This window comes from Nerophis lumbriciformis, linkage group LG05, assembly GCF_033978685.3.
Source record: "Nerophis lumbriciformis linkage group LG05, RoL_Nlum_v2.1, whole genome shotgun sequence".
NCBI lineage: Eukaryota > Metazoa > Chordata > Actinopteri > Syngnathiformes > Syngnathidae > Nerophis > Nerophis lumbriciformis.
This window is the reverse complement of record NC_084552.2, coordinates 20202688-20224319: the sequence shown is the minus strand read 5'-3', so window position 1 is coordinate 20224319 and position 21632 is coordinate 20202688. Positions and strand designations below refer to the sequence as shown.

General features: G+C 40.5%; 1 protein-coding gene across 1 annotated transcript in view; it reads right to left on the bottom strand.

Moving 5' to 3' along the window:
- The window catches only part of LOC133606801 (serine/threonine-protein phosphatase PP1-beta catalytic subunit), a 53684-nt gene that overhangs the window by 12804 nt on the left and 19248 nt on the right, over positions 1–21632 (bottom strand). The window contains exons 2-3 of the mRNA XM_061961143.2: positions 1470–1601; positions 1173–1403 (exon numbers count right to left, since the gene is read on the bottom strand). Of these exons, the coding sequence (XP_061817127.1) occupies positions 1173–1403; positions 1470–1601 (363 nt within the window). The remainder of the gene's footprint in view (positions 1–1172; positions 1404–1469; positions 1602–21632) is intronic.

The window sequence follows — 21632 nt, the reverse complement described above, 5'->3', positions numbered from 1 at the left end:
CTTTGAGTCGGGGGGTCGAGAAGTAGGAACGTTCCGTTTAGGTGGGTAATAATGAGTGAGGCGGGTAACTAATAATAACTAAGCAAGTAATAATGAGTGAGTAATAACAAGTGAGGTGGGTAAGTAATAAGTAACAATTACTGAGGCAGATTAGACAGTAAGTAATAAGGAAGTAAGTAATAATAAGTGAGACAAGTATTAATAAGTAAGTAATAAAGTGAGGCGGGTAATAATAAGTGAGGTGGGTAAGTAATAAGTAACAATTACTGAGGCGGATTAGTACGTAAGTAATAAGGAAGGAAGTAATAAGTGAGACAAGTATTAATAAGTAAGTAATAAAGTGAGGCGGGCCCGCAATGGCCCATTGCAAAAGGACTCCCACATAAGTGAGGTGGGTAAGTAATAAGTAAGTAAGAATTACTGAGGCAGATTAGTACGTAAGTAATAAGGAAGTAAGTTGTAAGTGAGACAAGTATTAATAAGTAAGTAATAAAGTGAGGTTGCTAAGTAATAAGTAACAATTACTGAGGCGGATAAGTAAGTAAGTAATAAGTGAGACAAGTATTGATAAGTAAGTAAGGTGACTAAGTAATAAGTAAGCAACAATTACTGAGGCGGATTAGTAAGTGAGAAAGAATAAGTGAGACAAGTATTAATAAGTACAAGTGAGGCGGGTAACAAGTGGGGTGTGTAAATAATAAGTAAGTAATAATAAGGGAGGCATTAATTAATTAAAAAGTACTGAAAGTAATATGTAAGTAATACATCTGCGGTCGACCAGTAGCTTGCGATCGATGTAATGGGCACCCCTGTGGTAAGTAATAATAATAATAAGTAAGTAAGTAATGATAGCTAAGTAATAAGTAAATAATGATAAGTAATAGTAAGTAAGCAATAAGTAATGATAGGTAATAAGTATGAATAAGTAAGTATTTAATAAGTAATGATAAATAATAAGTTAAGAAGTAATAAGTAACTAATGATAAGTAGTAATAAAAGGTAAGTAGTAATAAGTAATGATAATTATTCAGTAATTGATGATAAGTAATGATAAATAAGTAATACATAAGTAATGATAGGTAATAAAAGTAATGATCAGCAAACAAGTAAGTAATGGTAAGTATTAATTAGTATACGTAACGATTAATAATAAGTAAGGCAGGTGCGCTTACACTCGTCATAAAAGCCGTAGATGCGGTTGATGGAGGCGCACTCGTGGTTGCCTCGAAGCAGGAAGAAGTTCTCGGGGTACTTGATCTTGTAGGCCAGCAGCAGGCAGATGGTCTCCAGCGACTGCTTTCCTCTGTCCACGTAGTCGCCAAGGAACAGGTAGTTAGCCTCTGGAGGGAAGCCGCCATACTCGAACAGTCTCAGTAGGTCTGTGTACTGCCCGTGGATGTCACCTGCAGGGAGGGCGAGCCGTGAGGAAGTGACAGGTGTGAAAGGACGGCCGCTGGCTGGGAACTCACCACAGATTTTGAGCGGCGCCTCCAGTTCTAGAAGGATTGGCTGACTGAGGAAGATCTCGCGAGACTTGATGCAGAGTCCGCGCACCTCAGCCTCCGTCATCTGCACGATCTTCCCCGGACGACATCCTCGCACTGAAGGGTAAGAGCAGGGGCGGTTGTTAACGAGGGCTGTCCCTGCCGTGTATTCCTTGTTTTTATGTGTTTTAGTTTCTGTGTTGACAGACCATTCACGTATGCCATATATAATATTTACCGGAAGGTTAGCTTTTGCAGTTGATTTCCTGTTGCAAGCAAGCCAAATATTTTGCTGTCATGTGTATTAATAACAGCAGTTGTTTTCATACTGTGAAGTTAATGTTTTTCTTTGTTTAGTTAGATTTAGCTACGTCCCTGCTGTCCAGGAATGTTTCCAACAATATTTAGCAATATCAAGATACAGAATGTTGTTATGCTATGGAATATGCAGCCTACAAGAGATTTATTAATCTAGTTTATTCACACTATTGAGCCATGTTTTCTTGATTATATTCATTGCACCAAATGCTGTACAACAACACAAAAATCCATTCTATGTGAAAGTTTCCGAAAACTGTTCATATGCAAGTATACGGAGAATAAGAAAAAGTCAGTTTTATTAATTAAGCAGGTTTTTACAATTCAGACTTTTTGCATACAGACATTGACAAACTGCATTCATGTTGTTGACTCGGCTCTACTTAACAAGAGCAGCAACCTTTCTCTGCATTTTTGTTTATTTGAACAACTTTTTTGCCTTTTATGATCGATTGGGAGGGGGGTTACTAAATTCTTTTTGGAATTACAACTCCTGTCAAAAAAATTATATAATCAGCAGACTTAGAGGATGTTCATTCCATTTGTTTAATTTTGTAGAAAAACACAAAATAGTCATTTCAAATGACAACTCCAAGAAATACTAAAATAAATCAAGAATATAAACGGTGGTAGACAGTAAAGGTTACATTTTTAGATCAGCAGAGTGAAAATATAGAATCACTCAATTGTATTGAATCATGAAAAACAGACCAAAAAACACTAACAACACCACTAGTACTTTGTTGCACCACTTCTGGCTTTTATTACAGCTTGCAGTCCTGTGAGGCATGGATTTAATGAGTGACAACCAGTAATCTTCATCAATCTTACTCCAACTTTCTCTAATTGCTGTTGTCAGATCAACTTCATAGGTTGGAGTTTTTTATGGAACATTTTCTTCAATTTCCACCACAGATTTTCAATTAAGATTGTGATCCGGACTATTAGCAGGCCATGACATTGACCTTGTGTATCCTTCTTCAAACAAAGTTTTTGCTCTATAGCAAATGCATTATCATTTAAAAATGATTTAATCATCTCTAAACACCTTTCTATTGATGGAAAAAGATACTGTAAGTGTACAAAATGCCAATGTAAACTTGTGCTATTTATTAAAGATGTAATGGCAGCCATTCCCCATTACCTGGCATGCAAGCCCCATATCATCAATGACTGTGGAAATTAGCATGTTTTCTTCAGGCAGTCGTCTTCATAAATCTCATTGGAACAGCACAAAACAAAAGTTCCACCATCATCACCTTTCCCAATGCAGATTCATGATTCATCACTTGGATATGACTTTACTCAGTCATCCATAGTCCACCATTGCTTTTCCTTAGCCCATTGAAGTGTTAATGACGACTTTTGTTTAGCTTTTCTTTATTCAAATCCCATTTTCCTTTTGCCACTTTCTTACTTACAGTGACCATTTGTTTTGCTGTGCATTTTCTGTTTTCAAGACATTTGTTTAAGTTTTCTGTCTTGACGCTTTGATGTTGTCCTTAAAGACCCACAGCCTTGATGCCTTTTTAGACACAGCTGACTGTGAACAATCAACATCTTTTGCAACATTGAGTGATGATTTTACCTTCTTTGAAGAAGTCTGGTGCGGATGGTGTTCTGCTGACCTCGACTGCGGAAGTTGTGGATCGGTGGAGGGAATACTTCGAAGACCTCCTCAATCCCACCAACACGTCTTCCTATGAGGAAGCAGTGCCTGAGGAATCTGTGGTGGGCTCTCCTATTTCTGGGGCTGAGGTTGCTGAGGTAGTTAAAAAGCTCCTCGGTGGCAAGGCCCCGGGGGTGGATGAGATCCGCCCGGAGTTCCTTAAGGCTCTGGATGCTGTAGGGCTGTCTTGGTTGACAAGACTCTGCAGCATTGCGTGGACATCGGGGGCAGTACCTCTGGATTGGCAGACCGGGGTGGTGGTTCCTCTCTTTAAAAAGGGGAACCGGAGGGTGTGTTCTAACTATCGTGGGATCACACTCCTCAGCCTTCCCGGTAAGGTCTATTCAGGTGTACTGGAGAGGAGGCTACGCCGGATAGTCGAACCTCGGATTCAGGAGGAACAGTGTGGTTTTCGTCCTGGTCGTGGAACTGTGGACCAGCTCTATACTCTCGGCAGGGTCCTTGAGGGTGCATGGGAGTTTGCCCAACCAGTCTACATGTGGTTTGTGGACTTGGAGAAGGCATTCGACCGTGTCCCTCGGGAAGTCCTGTGGGGAGTGCTCAGAGAGTATGGGGTTTCGGACTGTCTGATTGTGGCGGTCCGCTCCCTGTATGATCAGTGTCAGAGCTTGGTTCGCATTGCCGGCAGTAAGTCGGACACGTTTCCGGTGAGGGTTGGACTCCGCCAAGGCTGCCCTTTGTCACCGATTCTGTTCATAACTTTTATGGACAGAATTTCTAGGCGCAGTCAAGGCGTTGAGGGGATCTGGTTTGGTGGCTGCAGGATTAGGTCTCTGCTTTTTGCAGATGATTTGGTCCTGATGGCTTCATCTGGCCAGGATCTTCAGCTCTCACTGGATCGGTTCGCAGCTGAGTGTGAAGCGACTGGGATGAGAATCAGCACCTCCAAGTCCGAGTCCATGGTTCTCGCCCGGAAAAGGGTGGAGTGCCATCTCCGGGTTGGGGAGGAGATCTTGCCCCAAGTGGAGGAGTTCAAGTACCTCGGAGTCTTGTTCACGAGTGAGGGAAGAGTGGATCGTGAGATCGACAGGCGGATCGGTGCGGCGTCTTCAGTAATGCGGACGCCGTATCGATCCGTTGTGGTGAAGAAGGAGCTGAGCCGGAAGGCAAAGCTCTCAATTTACCGGTCGATCTACGTTCCCATCCTCACCTATGGTCATGAGCTTTGGGTTATGACCGAAAGGACAAGATCACGGGTACAAGCGGCCGAAATGAGTTTCCTCCGCCGGGTGGCGGGGCTCTCCCTTAGAGATAGGGTGAGAAGCTCTGTCATCCGGGGGGAGCTCAAAGTAAAGCCGCTGCTCCTCCGCATCGAGAGGAGCCAGATGAGGTGGTTCGGGCATCTGGTCAGGATGCCACCCGAGCGCCTCCCTAAGGAGGTGTTTAGGGCATGTCCGACCGGTAGGAGGCCACGAGGAAGACCCAGGACACGTTGGGAAGACTATGTCTCCCGGCTGGCCTGGGAACGCCTCGGGATCCCCCGGGAGGAGCTGGACGAAGTGGCTGGGGAGAGGGAAGTCTGGGCTTCCCTGCTTAGGCTGCTGCCCCCGCGACCCGACCTCGGATAAGCGGAAGAAGATGGATGGATGGATGGATGAAGAAGTCTGATAATTGTCTCTTTGTTTCAATTGACATCTCTCGTGTTGGAGCTATGATTCATGTCAATACACCTGGTGCAACGGCAATCTAAACTGTGAACACTCCTTAACTGTTGACTAATGGGAGAAAAAAAATCTGATGCAAGTGTTAGCTTTAAAATATTACAGGGTAATTTTGTTTCTTCCTCAGAGTTAAGTGATTCCATAAATGTTTTACTCTGATTCATCCAAAAATGAAATGATTACTACCACAATTTATTTTCTTAAGTTTATTTTACTGTTTCCTAAAGCCAGAAAGTTGCCACTTTAAATGACTATAGTTGTGTGTCATGTCCGTCATCTGCTTTTCTCTACAAAATCAAACAACTAAATGAACGTCCTCCAAGTCTAGTGAGTCCATCATTTTAACAGGGGTTGTAATTCCACAGGCGAGAATGCTGCACGTATGCAACATTTTTACTCTGCTTTCAAGTGACTTATTGCTTATCTGACACTTGTTTGCCCACCATGGGCTTAAGTCTAAACACATGGCGTCCAGACGTGATGTCACATTTAACCCAGCAATAAGCACTCAAAAAAAGCAGCCCCTTCCAGACCCAGGAACCAGCATGCAGAGACCACATAGTCAATCCACGATTGCTATGTGTTTGAATATTGATCAAGCCTTTTCTAACAGTACACACCTCAAAGTAAATAATAAAATTGTATGATTCGTAGAGGTGGGGGAAATAATCGATTATTAGATGCATCGCAATTCGGACATGGACGATTATAAAATCAATTAATAAACATCAATAATCAATGTATTTATTGTAAATAAAGTAATGCAGACAGTTCTAAAATTTAACTGACTACAGCTAGCCATCTCACTGAGAGATCCGACCAGCTCCTTTATTTTAGGGCACTTATGTTCCAGTTTTGCACACACGTCCATGATGTAAAAAAAGTAAGTCAACTGTTGGTTTCAAATTCACTGTTTTCAAAAGTTGCAAGTGATAAACACTTATTTAGTGAAACGAAAATAAATGTAAAACTGCATCAATATACAGTACAGGCCAAAAGTTTGGACACACCTTTTCATTTCAATGTGTTTTCTTTATTTTCATTGTAGATTGTTACTGAAGGCATCACAACTATGACACCTGTGAAGTGAAAACCATTTCAGGTGACTACCTCTTGAAGCTCATTGAGAGAATGCCAAGAGTGTGCAAAGCAGTAATCAGAGCAAAGGGTGGCTATTTTGAAGAAAATAGCCCGCCTTCTGCCCTAATGCAGCTGAGATAGGCTCCAGCACCCCCCGCGACCCCAAAAGGGACAAGCAGTAGAAAATGGATGGGATGGATAGAATATAAAACATTTGTTCAGTTATTTCACCTTTTTTGTTAAGTACATAACTCCACGTGTTCATTCATAGTTTTGATGCCGTCACTGACAATCTACAATGTAAATAGTCATGAAAATAAAGAAAACACATTGAATGAAAAGGTGTGTCCAAACTTTTGGCATGTACTGTACATAAATTAAAGATGCATCCATAATTGATTTTAATTGAATCGTAGCGCCTGATTCGTAATCGTAGTTAGATCGTAAGCTGGCCAAAGATTCCCACCTCTAATGATTTGTGCCGATATCGTTATCAGACAATATATCGGTAATGGTAAATATTCAAGGCTGCAATACCAGTATCGTACCAGAAGGGGAAACGTTGTTGGGAACACAGCTACTGTAATAAGTTCCCATTAACAATATGTGTATTATTGCACTTTTGCAGCATTGCCTCACGCACAAATCTGCTTTCTTGTTGACAGCAGTCTCGTGTGCCATTTTAAGATGTTGCCGTTGTTGTTCCACAGACTCGCTGCCTCAGCTTTTCTGAGCGGGCCAACATCACGAAGTGGGACAGCTCAGCCATGACGGTGGATCAAACTGAGCGTCTGCTGCCTTGAAGCGCCATTTGTTGGTACTTGACCCTACAGCTAACATGCAGTGTGTTTGTGTTCTTGTCGTTTGCTTTGTACAAGAGGAACAAAAATGAACTCTGAAACCTGAAGAGTGACATCCAGACTTAACTAGCAAGCTGTCAGCAGAACAATTTAAGACCCCTCCCTCCTACTGAGCGGCGTTGCAGGCCGAGCAGCTGGCTCATCTGACAGTCAGGCCTGATATCACACACACGCCCACACTTCAATGTTTGTCTGACGCTTTCTGCACACACAGTGACCTTGAGTGTGGATTGTACCACTCTGAGCTGGTGGGGATAAATCACAGAATACTTTTGTTGCTGCTGCAGTACCTCCAGTGACCATTATGGTTACAACTCCTCACAATTCTATTCTTCAACTATCCAAAGCAAAAGTTGTTTTTTTTTTGCTTTGCTGCTTTTTTTGCCCAACCACTTGTATTGCAGGAGAGACCACACACACACACACACACACACACACACACACACACACACACACACACACACACACACACACACACACACACACACACACACACACACACACACACACACACACACACACACACACACACACACACACACACACACACACACACACACACACAATTACTATGGCAACCCAGCAAGACTAATCTCCAGTGTCTGAGGTGTTGGCGAATAGAGGCAAAAGAGCTGATTTGCAAGTAGAGGCATCTATCTCTTTAAAAAACTTTCAAACAAATCCATTTATCTTTGGTTCAGACCGGGGGCCACTGAAGGAGATTCATCCTATCGTCTCATCTCCACCTTGTTCAGCCATCTTTGCTACAATGTAAGGCAGGGGTCCATAAACTGCGGCCTGGGGTGTGTGCCAAGGGGGGGAAAACACTTTTTTTTTTCTCAATCCAACCGCTCGGGCAAATGTCGATGGAGATCAGGGTTGCCCATTACGTAAATCGCAAACTACTGGTCAATCGGGTGTGTCAGTCAACCGCCAACCAGGCATTAGAAAATAGACCTAAAAATAAAATTAAAATAGGGACGGCGTGGCGCAGTTGGGAGAGTGGCCGTGCCAGCAACCTGAGGGTTACTGGTTCAATCCCCACCTTTTACCAACCTCATCACGATCCATGTGTCCTTGAGCAAGACACTTCACCCTTGCTCCTGATGGGTCGTGGTTAGGGCCTTGCATGGCAGCTCCCACCATCAGTGTGTGAATGTGTGTGTGAATGGGTGAATGTGGAAATAGTGTCAAAGCGCTTTGAGTACCTTGAAGGTAGAAAAGCGCTATACAAGTATAACCCATTTACCATTTAATTTAAAATTAGCAATCAATCTTCACTATGACGTCACTTTCGTCACTTGATTGACATTCACGGCACCCGAGGGTCTTGTGAGATGACGCTGGCTAATGCGAGATCATTATTAAGAATAAGGAGGAGGGCGAGAAACACTTTTACTTTCAACAGACTCTCGCGCCGTACCTGCCGTCAAAACTCTAAAGGCCGACTGCCCAGTTCCTGTCTTCACAATAAAAGCCCTGCTTAATCCTGCCTGCGCTAACAACATACGGGTCTCAGAAAGCTGGCGTGCACAAGCTAGCAAGCTACGGAGTTTGCCGCAAATGTATTTCTTGTAAAGTGTATAAAAACTAGTATGGAAGCTGGACAGATAAGATGCCAAAAAACAACTACTTCAATGTGGTATTGGACAGAAAGGAGGACTTTTTTTCTCCTCCATTAAAAAATGTGGACGTTATCAGCACTACAGTGAATCCTGTCTGATTCCAATCAATGCAAGTCATCAGAATCAGGTAATACACCAACTTATATACTTGTCTTCATGCTTGTATTATCATTAATAATAATAATAATAATACCTGGGATTTATATAGCGCTTTTCTAAGTATCCAAAGTCGCTTTACATGTAGAACCCATCATTCATTCACACATGGTGGTGGTAAGCTACTTTCATAGCCACAGCTGCCCTGGGGTAGACTGACGTTAAACACATTTAACTTGTTAACAAAAACGTCTTTCATAAATAAATAATAAAAAAATATATATATATATATGAGGTAGATCCTTTCGACCTGGTTAATTGAAAAGTAGCTCGCCTGCAGAAAAAAAGTGTGGGACCTCTGATGTAGATGTAGATTGACTTTAGAATACAAACCCCGTTTCCATATGAGTTGAGAAATTGTGTTAGATGTAAATATAAATGGAATACAATGATTTGCAAATCCTTTTCAACCCATATTCAATAGAATGCACTACAAAGACAAGATATTTGATGTTCAAACTCATAAAATTATTATTTTTTTGCAAATAATTAACTTAGAATTTCATGGCTGCAACACGTGCTAAAGTAGTTGGGAAAGGGCATGTTCACCACTGTGTTACATCACCTTTTCTTTTAACAACACTCAATAAACGATTGGGAACTGAGGAAACTAATTGTTGAAGCTTTGAAACTGGAATTCTTTCCCATTCTTGTTTTATGCAGAGCTTCAGTCGCTCAACAATCCGGGGTCTCCGCTGTCGTATTTTACGCTTCATAATGCGCCACACATTTTCGATGGGAGACAGGTCTGGACTGCAGGCCTGGACTGCAGGCGAGCCAGGAAAGTACTCGCACTCTTTTTTTTTTACGAAGCCACGCTGTTGTAACACGTGCTGAATGTGGCTTGGCATTGTCTTGCTGAAATAAGCAGGGGCGTCCATGAAAAAGACGGCGCTTAGATGGCAGCATATGTTGTTCCAAAACCTGTATGTTCCTTTCAGCATTAATGGTGCCTTCACAGATGTGTAAGTTACACATGCCTTGGGCACTAATGCACCCCCATACCATCACAGATGCTGGCTTTTGAACTTTGCGTCGATAACAGTCTGGATGGTTCGCTTCTCCTTTGGTCCGGATGACACACTGTCGAATATTTCCAAAAACAATTTGAAATGTGGACTCGTCAGACCACAGAACACTTTTCCACTTTGCATCAGTCCATCTTAGATGATCTCGGGCCCAGAGAAGCCGGCAGCGTTTCTGGATTTTGTTGATAAATGGCTTTCGCTTTGCATAGTAGAGCTTTAACTTGCACTTACAGATGTAGCGACAAACTGTATTTAGTGACAGTGGTTTTCTGAAGTGTTCCTGAGCCCATGTGGTGATATCCTTTAGAGATTGATGTTTGTTTTTGATACAGTGCCATCTGAGGGATCGAAGGTCACGGTCATTCAATGTTGGTTTCCGGCCATGCCGCTTACGTGGAGTGATTTCTCCAGATTCTCCGAACCTTTTGATGATATTATGGACCGTAGATGTTGAAATCCCTAAATTTCTCGCAATTGCACTTTGAGAAACGTTGTTCTTAAACTGTTTGACTATTTGCTCACGCAGTTGTGGACAAAGGGGTGTACCTCGCCCCATCCTTTCTTGTGAAAGACTGAGCATTTTTTGGGAAGCTGTTTTTATACCCAATCATGGCACCTACCTGTTCCCAATTAGCCTGCACACCTGTGGGATGTTCCAAATAAGTGTTTGATGAGCATTCCTCAACTTTATCAGTATTTATTGCCACCGTTCCCAACTTCTTTGTCACGTGTTGCTGGCATCAAATTCTAAAGTTAATGATTATTTAAAAAAAAAAAAGTTTATCAGTTTGAACATCAAATATGTTGTCTTTGTAGCATATTCAACTGAAACTTTAATAAATGGTTGGATATAGTTAGTGTTTGGCTCAGCCAGACTGTAGCAGGAGGGGATAGTATGAAGATAGTCAAAAAGAACAAATAGATAGCTCGGCCCCCGGCCAAATTCCTTTAACCCAATGTGGGCCCCCAGTCAAAATGTTTGGGGACCCTTGGTGTAAGGTATTATTTTAGATTCTGTAACATACCAGGAAATAAATTCTCGTTTGAATGTTTTTTTTAAAAACACCTTGGCACGTTCCCACTACATTTAGCCAAGTAAAACAAACTTTCAAGAGTAAAGTACCTGAGGTATGACTAAGGTTGTTCTTTTCTGATTGGAAGATTTTCTGGAAAACTTTGAGATAACATGGTTTAACAAACATTATTATAAATAAGCTTGGTAATTGTTAAAGTTCCTGGAAATTGTATTTTTTGTATTAGTTTGTTTAATTTTACATGCCTTTTCCTTACATTTCCCAACTAAATGTTGGATTAGATTTGGGTTGTTTGGCCTAGGCAAGGTCAGCGTGTGCCCTTTTGGCAGGCCTGTCCAGTAAAAAGCAAATCAGCTGCCTTGGAGGGTGTAGATGTACACGAAAAAAACGATAACAGACATGACACAAACTATAGTCATTTCCAAATGCATCTTTCTGGCTTTAAGAATCACTACAAGAAATCAAGAAAATAAAAATAAAAAACATACCACTAGTACTTTGTTGCACCACCTCTGGCTTTTACAACAGCTTTGCAGGTTTGTCATGGACCCTTTTTTTCCATTTCCACCACAGATGTTGCATTGGATTGAGATCAGGACTATTTGCAGGCCATGACATTGACCTTATGTATCTTTCCTTAAAGGGAAACTGCACTTTATGTTGGAATTCTGCCTATCATTCACAATCCTAATGTAAGACAAGAACACACGTTTTTCTTTTTAATGCATTCTAACTAGTAAAAAAATGCGATCAAAAGTCTGCTTACACTGGAGCCTATAATAGTCGCGCTATTACGCCTATAAAGTGATTTAAAAACACTTCCACTATTGTTTTATATTCATGATGTAAGTATATAAAATGTATTAACAGGCACATTTATAATAACATTTAATATTTACCGTACTTTGATCATTTTAAGCATACGCGGTGCATTCATTTCAAAATTACATCACTGATTATTACTCGCTGCAGACTTTGTGAGATAACAAGCATAATAAAACATCACTTACTGTACAATGTCTGCTGTCATTAGGATACCGACAGATAGGATGTTCATATATTCCCGTTTAGATGAAAAATGACTGTCACTCATAATCCTTGCAAAAAAAAGGGTAGGGAATGGAACCAAACATCTTTTCGTGTCCAAATTGGATGTCAAAGTTGACCAACTTCTTAGATTATGCCCGCATCCTTCTACTATCAAGGTGAGACACATTATTAAGTTCTCTGGGACAATGCGCCGCTAACAATAGTTTGTGATGGCGCTTGTAATAACAATATCACTAATACTTGGTTAAAATTTTGGTCATGAAATGTGAATGAAGTATTGCTGCCGCTTTTTGGATGATTATTTAGAAGGCTTTATGGCCGAAATAGAGGACCTCCCATTAACTCCATTGTAAGTGGGCCTTTATTTGCAAGTTAGAATGCTTTAAAAAAAAAAATCTATGATTGTTTGATATCTGATTGCTAACGTCTGAATGAAAGGCAAAATTCGCAAAAGAGTGTGGTTCCCCTTTAAGGGAAGTTTTTGCTCTATGGCAGTGCGTCTCAAATATTTTCTATTTCGCACCCCCTTCCTCCCCCCACTCTCCATTGTGACTATAAATAGTATAATTTGTCTTAAAATTGTTCTAACTTTACCTCTGCATAACATTGTAAGTGTATTAACATTAAAGGAAACACGAGCATGCCAACTGCACGCTCCCTCAAAACTTGCGACATCTGTGGCATTGTGCTGTGTGATAAAACTGCACCTTTCAGAGTGGCCTTTTATTGTGGCCAGCCTAAGGCAAACCTGTGCAATAATCATGCTGTTCAATCGGCATCTTGATATGCCACACCTGTGAGGTGGAATGGATTATTTTGACAAAGACGAAGAGCTCACTAACACAGATTTAAACAGATTTGTGAGGAATAGTAAAAGTTTTACATCTTTGAGTTCAACTCGTGAAAAATGGGAGCAAAACAAGTGTTGCATTTATATTTTTGTTCAATATATTTTTAGTTGAATGTGTTTAGGGGTTTTCTCATTCATCCAGGTTATTGTTATTCTCAGGGCATTGAACTGATCAGTTAACAGTGGAGGTACATTTTTTTTTACATCAAATTACAATTTATTATTTATATCAATTATCATTATCATTTCAATTTCATTGAAAAAAAAATCGGAACATAAAAATTCAGTGTTGAAAAATTCAGTGTCGAAAGATTTGCTGCTTCAAAAAGCAGACTCACTTCCAGTAAAATAAGGCTGAAGCAATCGATCCTGTCTCAGAACCAGCCACTGAGATGTCACGTTTGAAGTCACGTGACACGGGTCTTGCAAAACAACATAAAAAAGCTGGTATCTGGGCATAAAACAACATAAGCACTTCAATGCGGCCCGCTGGATATTTTCAAACTATACTGCACTTTTGAGTGACATTTTTTATGTGTCATGACGATTGTAGCTGAGATAGGCTCCAGCGCCCCCTGCGACCCCGAAGGGGATAAGCGGTAGAAAATGGATGGATGGATGGATTGATGATATGCAGCTAAACTGTGATACACAATGTGACCAGCAGATGGTGCTGGATAACGATGTTTAGGTGAACATGACGAAGAAGACATGATCTATATACATATACGGACCCTTTCCAAAAAAAAAATGTATATCATGTAAAAATGTATTTATTTATATAATTCCATTTAAAAATGTTAAAACTTCCATAGATTATAGATTCAGGGCCCACAACTGAAACTATTTCAAGTATTTTGTTGTTTATTTGTACATAATTTAGGCTTCCAGCTCATAAAACCCACAAAAACAATATTCCAAAAAGTTTATTACTGTGAAGAAATCACCATTTACTTCTCAGTTTTTGCAGAAAAAAAAATTAGGATCAATTATCAAATAAATAAAAGTATGGTCTGAATGTGGTGGTTTGTGAAGCTGTGACTCTCGCCTCATTCCACTCTTTCTGGATCTCTGCCAGATTCTTGAATCTGCTCTGTTTGATAATCCGCAGAAGCCCACGGTCAGCTCTTCTGCTGGTGCATCTTCTCCTGCCAGTTTGCCCTTCCACTAGACTTTCCATTGATATGCTTGGACACAGCACTCTGAACAGCCATTCTCCTTAGCTATGAACTTTTGTGGCTTACCCATCCTATGGAGGGTATCAATAATGGTCTTCTGGCAGTCTTCCCCATATTGATGCTAACTGAGACAATTGAACTAAAGTTAAGCAATTTAATGACACTTGGGAAAACCTGTGCAGTAGATGAGTAGTGTGTGACACTCTGTTTAAAACATTAATTCCCTGTAAAATTTGGGCAGATTTCTTCACAGTATTCAAAATTTTTTAAATCCTGTTTTCGTGGGTTTTGTGAACTGGAGGCCCAAATTATGTACTAATAAACAACTAAATACTTGAAATTGTTTAAGTTGTGGGCCCTGAATTTATAATCTATGAAAGTTTAACATTTTGAATGGAATTGTGGAAATAAATACACTTTTCCAGGATATTAACATTTTTGGAAAAGGGTCTGTATATAAATGTTTGGGTGCATTCATGGAAGGAGGAATAAATGTTTGAGAGTAAGCTCGTTGTTCACAAGACAAAGTTTGGTCATTAATAGATGAACCAAACACTATACGGTGACCATAGAAAAGTGAAGTGAATTACATTTATATAGCGCTTTTTCTCAAGTGACTCAAAGCGCTTTACATTGTGAAACCCAATATGGCGGAAGTGGGGATCGAACCTGCAACCCTCAAGTTGCTGGCACGGCCGCTCTACCAACCGAGCTGTACCGCCCCACATAGAAAGCGCTGCTTCGTGAAGACGAAGGATGGGACAGTGTGGGTCGGACAGCGACAAACCTCAGACCTCATTGTTATCTCACTGTTCTGCAGATCTTTCTGCAACAAAGTGATATATCGAATAAGTGGATGTTTTGTATCCTGTTGCCTTTGTTTTCGTCGTGTTTGTTGTATCTTTGTTGCTCTTGCTCAATTATAAAAGATGTCGATCAAGGAGGTGGTCTGGGAAGTAGAGGAGCAACGTTAATTTATTCTCAATATTCAGTGTTTTATTGTTTATAGTTAATATTGTAAGTCCCACATTCTATATTTTTATGTAATTCAGTAAAACTAAAGTTTATTCTGTTATTGAGATGGTCTTTAGTTTTTTACTGAAAAGACACTCAGAATGTACATGAAAATACATAATGTGAGATTTACAATTAGGCCTGGGCGATATATCAATTATATCGATATATTCAAGTTTTTTGTTGCAGACAATTTAAAATGGAAAAAAATTGGGTTTTTTTCCTCCACCTGCTCCGGCATACTTTTTGCCCCTCAGGAGCTTCCGTAGCTTGTGCAGTCGCATTACTTCCTTAGCGGCACACATAGAAAAACATAGCTAATGCTAACGCTATTGAGAGCAAGACATCTGTTCCCAGGAAAAGAAAAGTGTTGTCAGTACTTCGGCAACATGCGTGGAACAAATGACTGCACGGGGCAAAGTTCCAGCATCTAAAAATCAAAGCCTCTAGCGGAGTGCGGGAAATACAACTATTTACGAGGCGAACAATCAATCAATGTTTATTTATATAGCCCTAAATCACAAGTGTCTCAAAGGGCTGCACAAGCCACAACGACATCCTCGGTACAGAGCCTACATAAGGGCAAGGAAAAACTCACCCCAGTGGGCAAGACGTAACTACAAACACGCTACGGGATAAAAATCACTATGGTGGATTTATTTACACAAGGTATGTAGGATGAGAAAGAAGCTATACCTCGGTTGGCAGAGTGGCCGTGCCCGCAACTTGAGGGTTCCAGGTTCGATCCACGCTTCTGCCAGCGTAGTCACTGCCGTTGTGTCCTTGGGCAAGACACTTTACCCACCTGTTCCCAGTGCCACCCACACTGGTTTAAATGTAACTTAAATAATTTGGTTTCACAATGCAAAGCGCTTTGAGTCACTAGAGAAAAGCGCTATATAAATACAATTCACAATTCACTCACAATACGTAGAGCGATCACTGAAGCAGTCGCTCTGCACACCGCCAAGATGTGTGCATAAAAAAGGCTGTTTTTACTTTATCCACTTACTGAAACAAACTAGTCTTCTCAATGTTTTACTTCATTATTTATTTGGATACAATGTTTAATACGACATTTTTATTTACACTGTGTCATTCAACACAGAAGTTTGAACTTTATTGATCAACGTTGGAGATTATTTGCATGCAAAATGTGCAATGCTACATTTTTGTTAACAAAAGTATTCTATTCAAGCAGAAACATTGCTTCCAAAGGGAAGCTCTTAATTTATTTATTTCAAAATGATGTCATAAAAAGTACAAATGTACTGTATATGTGGTCTAAAAAGAACAACATTGTACAAATTTCAATTTTGCCAAGAGTAAGGTGCAGTGTATACTAGTTTTTGATTATCCATCCATCTTCTACCGCTTGTCCCTCTCGGGATTGCAGGGGTGCTGGAGCCTATCCCAGCTGCATACGGGTGGAAGGCGGGCTGAATATTAAGAATATATGAACTTTGCTCCTCTACTGCAGACCACCTCCTTGATCAACATCTTTTATAATTGAGCAAGAACAAAGATGCGACAAACACGGCGTAACACAACCGCAAGGGTAAAAAACCTCCACATATTGGATATAATATCACTGTTCTGCCGAACTTTGCTGTAGAACTCTGCCTTCGTCTGACACTTGCTGCTCCGTATACAAGCCCCGCCCATTCTGCCCCACTCTGTTCGTGCCCGGTCTGCATGAAGCAGAGCTTTGTATGTGACACAAAAGTGCAGATTCTAACCATTGGAATTATTGCTGTAGTTTCAAAATATCCAGCGGGCTGCATTGAAATGTTAATTATGTTATACCCAACTCTCTCCTTTGAGTCACACATTAAGAGTGTTACTAAAACGGCATTCTTTCATCTCCGTAATATCGCTAAAATTCGTTCTATTTTATCCACTAGCGACGCTGAGATCATTATTCATGCGTTCGTTACGTTTCGTCTCGACTACTGTAACGTATTATTTTCGGGTCTCCCTATGTCTAGCATTAAAAGACTACAATCGGTACAAAATGCGGCTGCTAGACTTTTGACAAGAACAAGAAAGTTTGATCATATTACGCCTATACTGGCTCACCTGCACTGGCTTCCTGTGCACTTAAGATGTGACTTTAAGGTTTTACTACTTACGTATAAAATACTACACGGTCTAGCTCCGTCCTATCTTGTCGATTGCATTGTACCATATGTCCCGGCAAGAAATCTGCGTCCAAAGAACTCCGGCTTATTAGTGATTCCCAGAGCCCAAAAAAAGTCTGCGGGCTATAGAGCGTTTTCTATTCGGGCTCCAGTACTATGGAATGCCCTCCCAGTAACAATTAGAGATGCTCCCTCAGTAGAAGCATTTAAGTCCCATCTTAAAACTCATTTGTATACTCTAGCCTTTAAATAGCCCCCCTGTTAGACCAGTTGATCTGCCGTTTCTTTTCTTTTCTCCTCTGCTCCCCTTTTCCTTGTGGGGGGGGGGGGGCACAGGTTCGGTGGCCATGGATGAAGTGCTGGCTGTCCAGAGTCGGGACCCGGGGTAGGCCGCTCGCCTGTGCATCGGCTGGGAACATCTCTGCGCTGCTGACCCGTCTCCGCTCGGGATGGTGTCCTGCTGGCCCCACTATGGACTGGACTCTTACTATTATGTTGGATCCACTATGGACTGGACTCTCACAATATTATGTCAGACCCACTCGACATCCATTACTTTCGGTCTCCCCTAGAGGGGGGGGGGGGGGGGTTACCCACATATGCGGTCCTCTCCAAGGTTTCTCATAGTCATTGTGGCTTGTGCAGCCCTTTGAGACACTTGTGATTTAGGGCTATATAAATAAACATTGATTGATTGATTGTAATATGCCAAGAGAGCCCAGTTAACTGCTTCTTTATGCCGTTTTGCAAGACCCGTGTCAGGTGACTTCAGACTTGACACTTCATTGGCTGGTTTTGAGACAGGATCGATTGCTTCAGTCTTAATTTAACAGAAGTCTTGCTTTTTTTCGACAGCAATTTTTTTTTTTTTACACTGACATTTTTATTAACTGAATATTTTACACAGATTTTTTTATTCACTGATTTTTTTTCCCTGATTAAATTGTCAGCATAATTTGATGTAAAAAAATCGGGTTCACAAAAGTCAAACGCAAAAAATTAAGTTGCATAATTAAATAATTATCTGATTTGTTTCAATTGACATCTATCGCAGGCCTCGAATTTAAACTTTTTAAGGTCAAGGCAAGTATTGCCTTAAAGAATGGTTCATATTTTATATCACCAAGGCAAACATTAGCATGCATGCATATATCTCTATTTTTACATTTTGATAGAGTTATTTTTTTGCCGCCGATGTTGGTCAACTTTTTAAGCATTACGGCAAGTGACGAGGGCGGTTGCCGTGGTTAAATTTGAGCCCTCCTATCGTTTTGGAGCCATGATTCATGTCAACACACCTTGTGCAACAGCTCTCCAAAGTGTCAACACTTATTTTTAACTGCTAATGGCCAGATTTCATCTGATGCAGGTGTTCGCTTTGGAAATTACAATTTACCGGGTGATTCCAATATTTTGTCCTTAGAATTGAGAGATTCCCTATTTTTTTTCACTCTGCCTGATCTAAATTACTGACTACCACAATTTATTTGTTTCCTTTTAGTGTTTTTATAAGTCAGAAAGTTGCTATTTGAAATGACTATAGTTTTGTGTCATGTCTGTAACTTGCTTTTTTTCCATTGCTGCTGATTCATTATTTTTGCCAAAGGTTGTAGAAAAATCTCAGGTGCTGCCCAACTCCAGCATTGACAGTGCGTGTGCGTACGTGCGCTTGTATTTCTACCCTTCTTGAGACACCGACAAGGAAAAGTACCTTCCATATGAGGACCGGAGAACAAGTTAGGACCGAAATCATGGTCCCATTATGGAAAACCATTGCATCTAATAGAGAATGTCTTATTTGCATCCCTGCTGGTGAAATATATCAAAATTAGGGTGGTTCCAAAAAGGAGGGACTTTTCAAATTGACTGTGTGTTGGTTTTAAAAGTGCTCCTCCTCTGGTCAACATATGAAATAACAAGTGTGTGTAAAAATTTGAAGCACTCCCCCTCTGGCCAACATATGTAATAACAAGTGTGTGTAAGGAATGAAATGCGCCCCCTTTGTCAAAATATATTTAAAAAAATATATATGTATATAGAGACATACTTTAATATCCTCAAGTAAATAATGAAGATTAAAAACCAAATACAAACAAAAAAATCAACAAAAAATGTTTTACTAAAAGCTTACCTTTTTTATATTTGCATAGTATGTATATATTATTAATGTTTTAAGTACAAATCTTTATAACTAGAAAAGGTGGTCCTTAAGAGGTAGGCATTTTTCGGAGGTCTCAAGAAGGTAACAAATACAAGAATGTGTGTGTGTGTGTGTGTGTGCGCTTACAACACACATGTGGTGACTCCAATTAGGCTGCATTCATAAGAGTTTAATCACAGGAATCCATCCTCTTTCACAGCTTATTACAGCTGTTTTTTTTTTTTTGCTTTCAAGCACATTTACACCAGTTCAGGAAAGGACAAAAGTTAAAAGTTTGGCTTCTCTCTTGCTTGGCTACTCTCCATCTCCTTTAAAAAGAAAGGTTCAAGAGGTCAACTTCTTTTCTACCTCATTTTGGAAGAGCAGAGTTCATCTGAAGCGTGAGTGAGCCAGACCTTATATGGCCGTCGCTGCACGGCGGGGACGAGGAAGAGAGCTGTCAGGGCCGTAAGAGGCTGTGCTGATGGAATGAGAGCGAGGCTAACAAGGGAGCTGACTAGCAGTAAACAAAATGTTTTACCTGCATTAGTCATACTGTCAAAATGTGTTCTCCTTGACTGCAGTGGAGGAGAAGCAATATAGCTGCGTCAACAGGAAGCTTTTTTTCTATTAGGTCAAGTAGCCATGACTGTGCATCAGTGTGAAGGGAAAAAGATGACCACCCCTCCCTCATTGCAGCGTCATTTTTGCACAGGCCCTTGCTCCCACGCTGGCATTTCCTAGCCGCAAGAGAATAAGTGTCTTAGTGAGGCAGAAGAAAGGGCAAAACCAAGACAGGGGAGGGCAGGAAGTAGGAGAAACTGGGGGAAAAAAGGTATGGAAGCGGTCCAGAGGAGGGTTCATCTGCCCCTTTTGCCAGGGCCCGTCGTGCCAGGGGGAAAGCGCTCCTCATATGCACAGACGCACTATTGTTTGCACAACAATGCCTCCTCCTCCTCGGCTCTGCAATGTGGAGTTACAGCTCTGAGGGACCACCAAAAGAGTAAAAAATGGTGTGAAAGAATTAGGGATGTCCCGATCCAGGTTTTTGCACTTCCGATCCGATACCGATATTGTTTTTGCACTTCCGATCCGATACCGATACTGACCGATACTGGCCTATCCGAGCATGTATTAAAGTTTAAAGTTATTTAGCCTACATAGTTGTCAGAATCATGTTGAAAAGGGTTTTAGTACTCTTGATAACAACTAGCCAGCTGAATTAGGGGAGTTTGAATAATACACAATGGTTGGTAACAAGAAACTGACCTGTTTATTCAAGGATAAACACAAAATAGACAAAATTATACATGACAAACAGAAATGGCATCATTGAAACTAGGGCTGGGCGATATGGCCTTTTTTTAATATTGCGATATTTTAAGGCCATATTGCGATACACGATATACAGTATATCTCGATATTTTGCCTTAGCCTTGAATTAACACTTGATGCATATAATCACAGCAGTATGATGATTCTATGTGTTTTGATTGATTGATTGAGACTTTTATTAGTAGGTTGCACAGTGAAATACATATTCCGTACAATTGACCACTAAATGGTAACACCCGAATAAGTTTTTCAAGTCGGGGTCCACTTAAATTGATTCATGATACAGATATATACTATCAGATATATACTATCATCATAATACAGTCATCACACAAGATAATCACATTGAATTATTTACATTATTTATAATCCGGGGTGTGGAGGGGGGCGCCGGATGTAAGAGTCAAAAACACAGCCAAAAGAGTTTGATATGAGAATAAATCTAAAGTTAAAATATAGGGTAGAAATGCACCCATTTGCAGGAAATGTAGTCTTGATTTTCAAAATTTTCTTTCAAGGCTTGCATGTCTACATTAAAACATTTTTCTTCATACAGAAGAATCCTACTCGGTGGCCTAGTGGTTAGAGCAGGGGTGTCAAACTCAAATACAAAGTGGGCCAAAATTTCAAACTGAACAAAGCCGCGGGCCAAGGTTGAACAAATTAACTTTTTAATAGGGACCCAAACAAGTTTTGCATTGAATATTGAACAAGCAAGGCTTATATAACTTTATAGTGACATGCAAAATCGAGTTTCAAATAATAACAATAATAATAATTAAAAAATATCAATGGCATATCATATACAATTTAAATAAAAATGTAATGCCTCTTTTCTATTTGCAGCCGTCTGAGGTAAATATCAACATTAACTTTTTCCACAGGCTAATAAATTTGAAAATTAAATATCAATGAATAAACCAACCATTCAGGACTTTAAACTGCTCAGTTTGCAACACACTGATCTAATCTGATGTGCCCAAGCCAG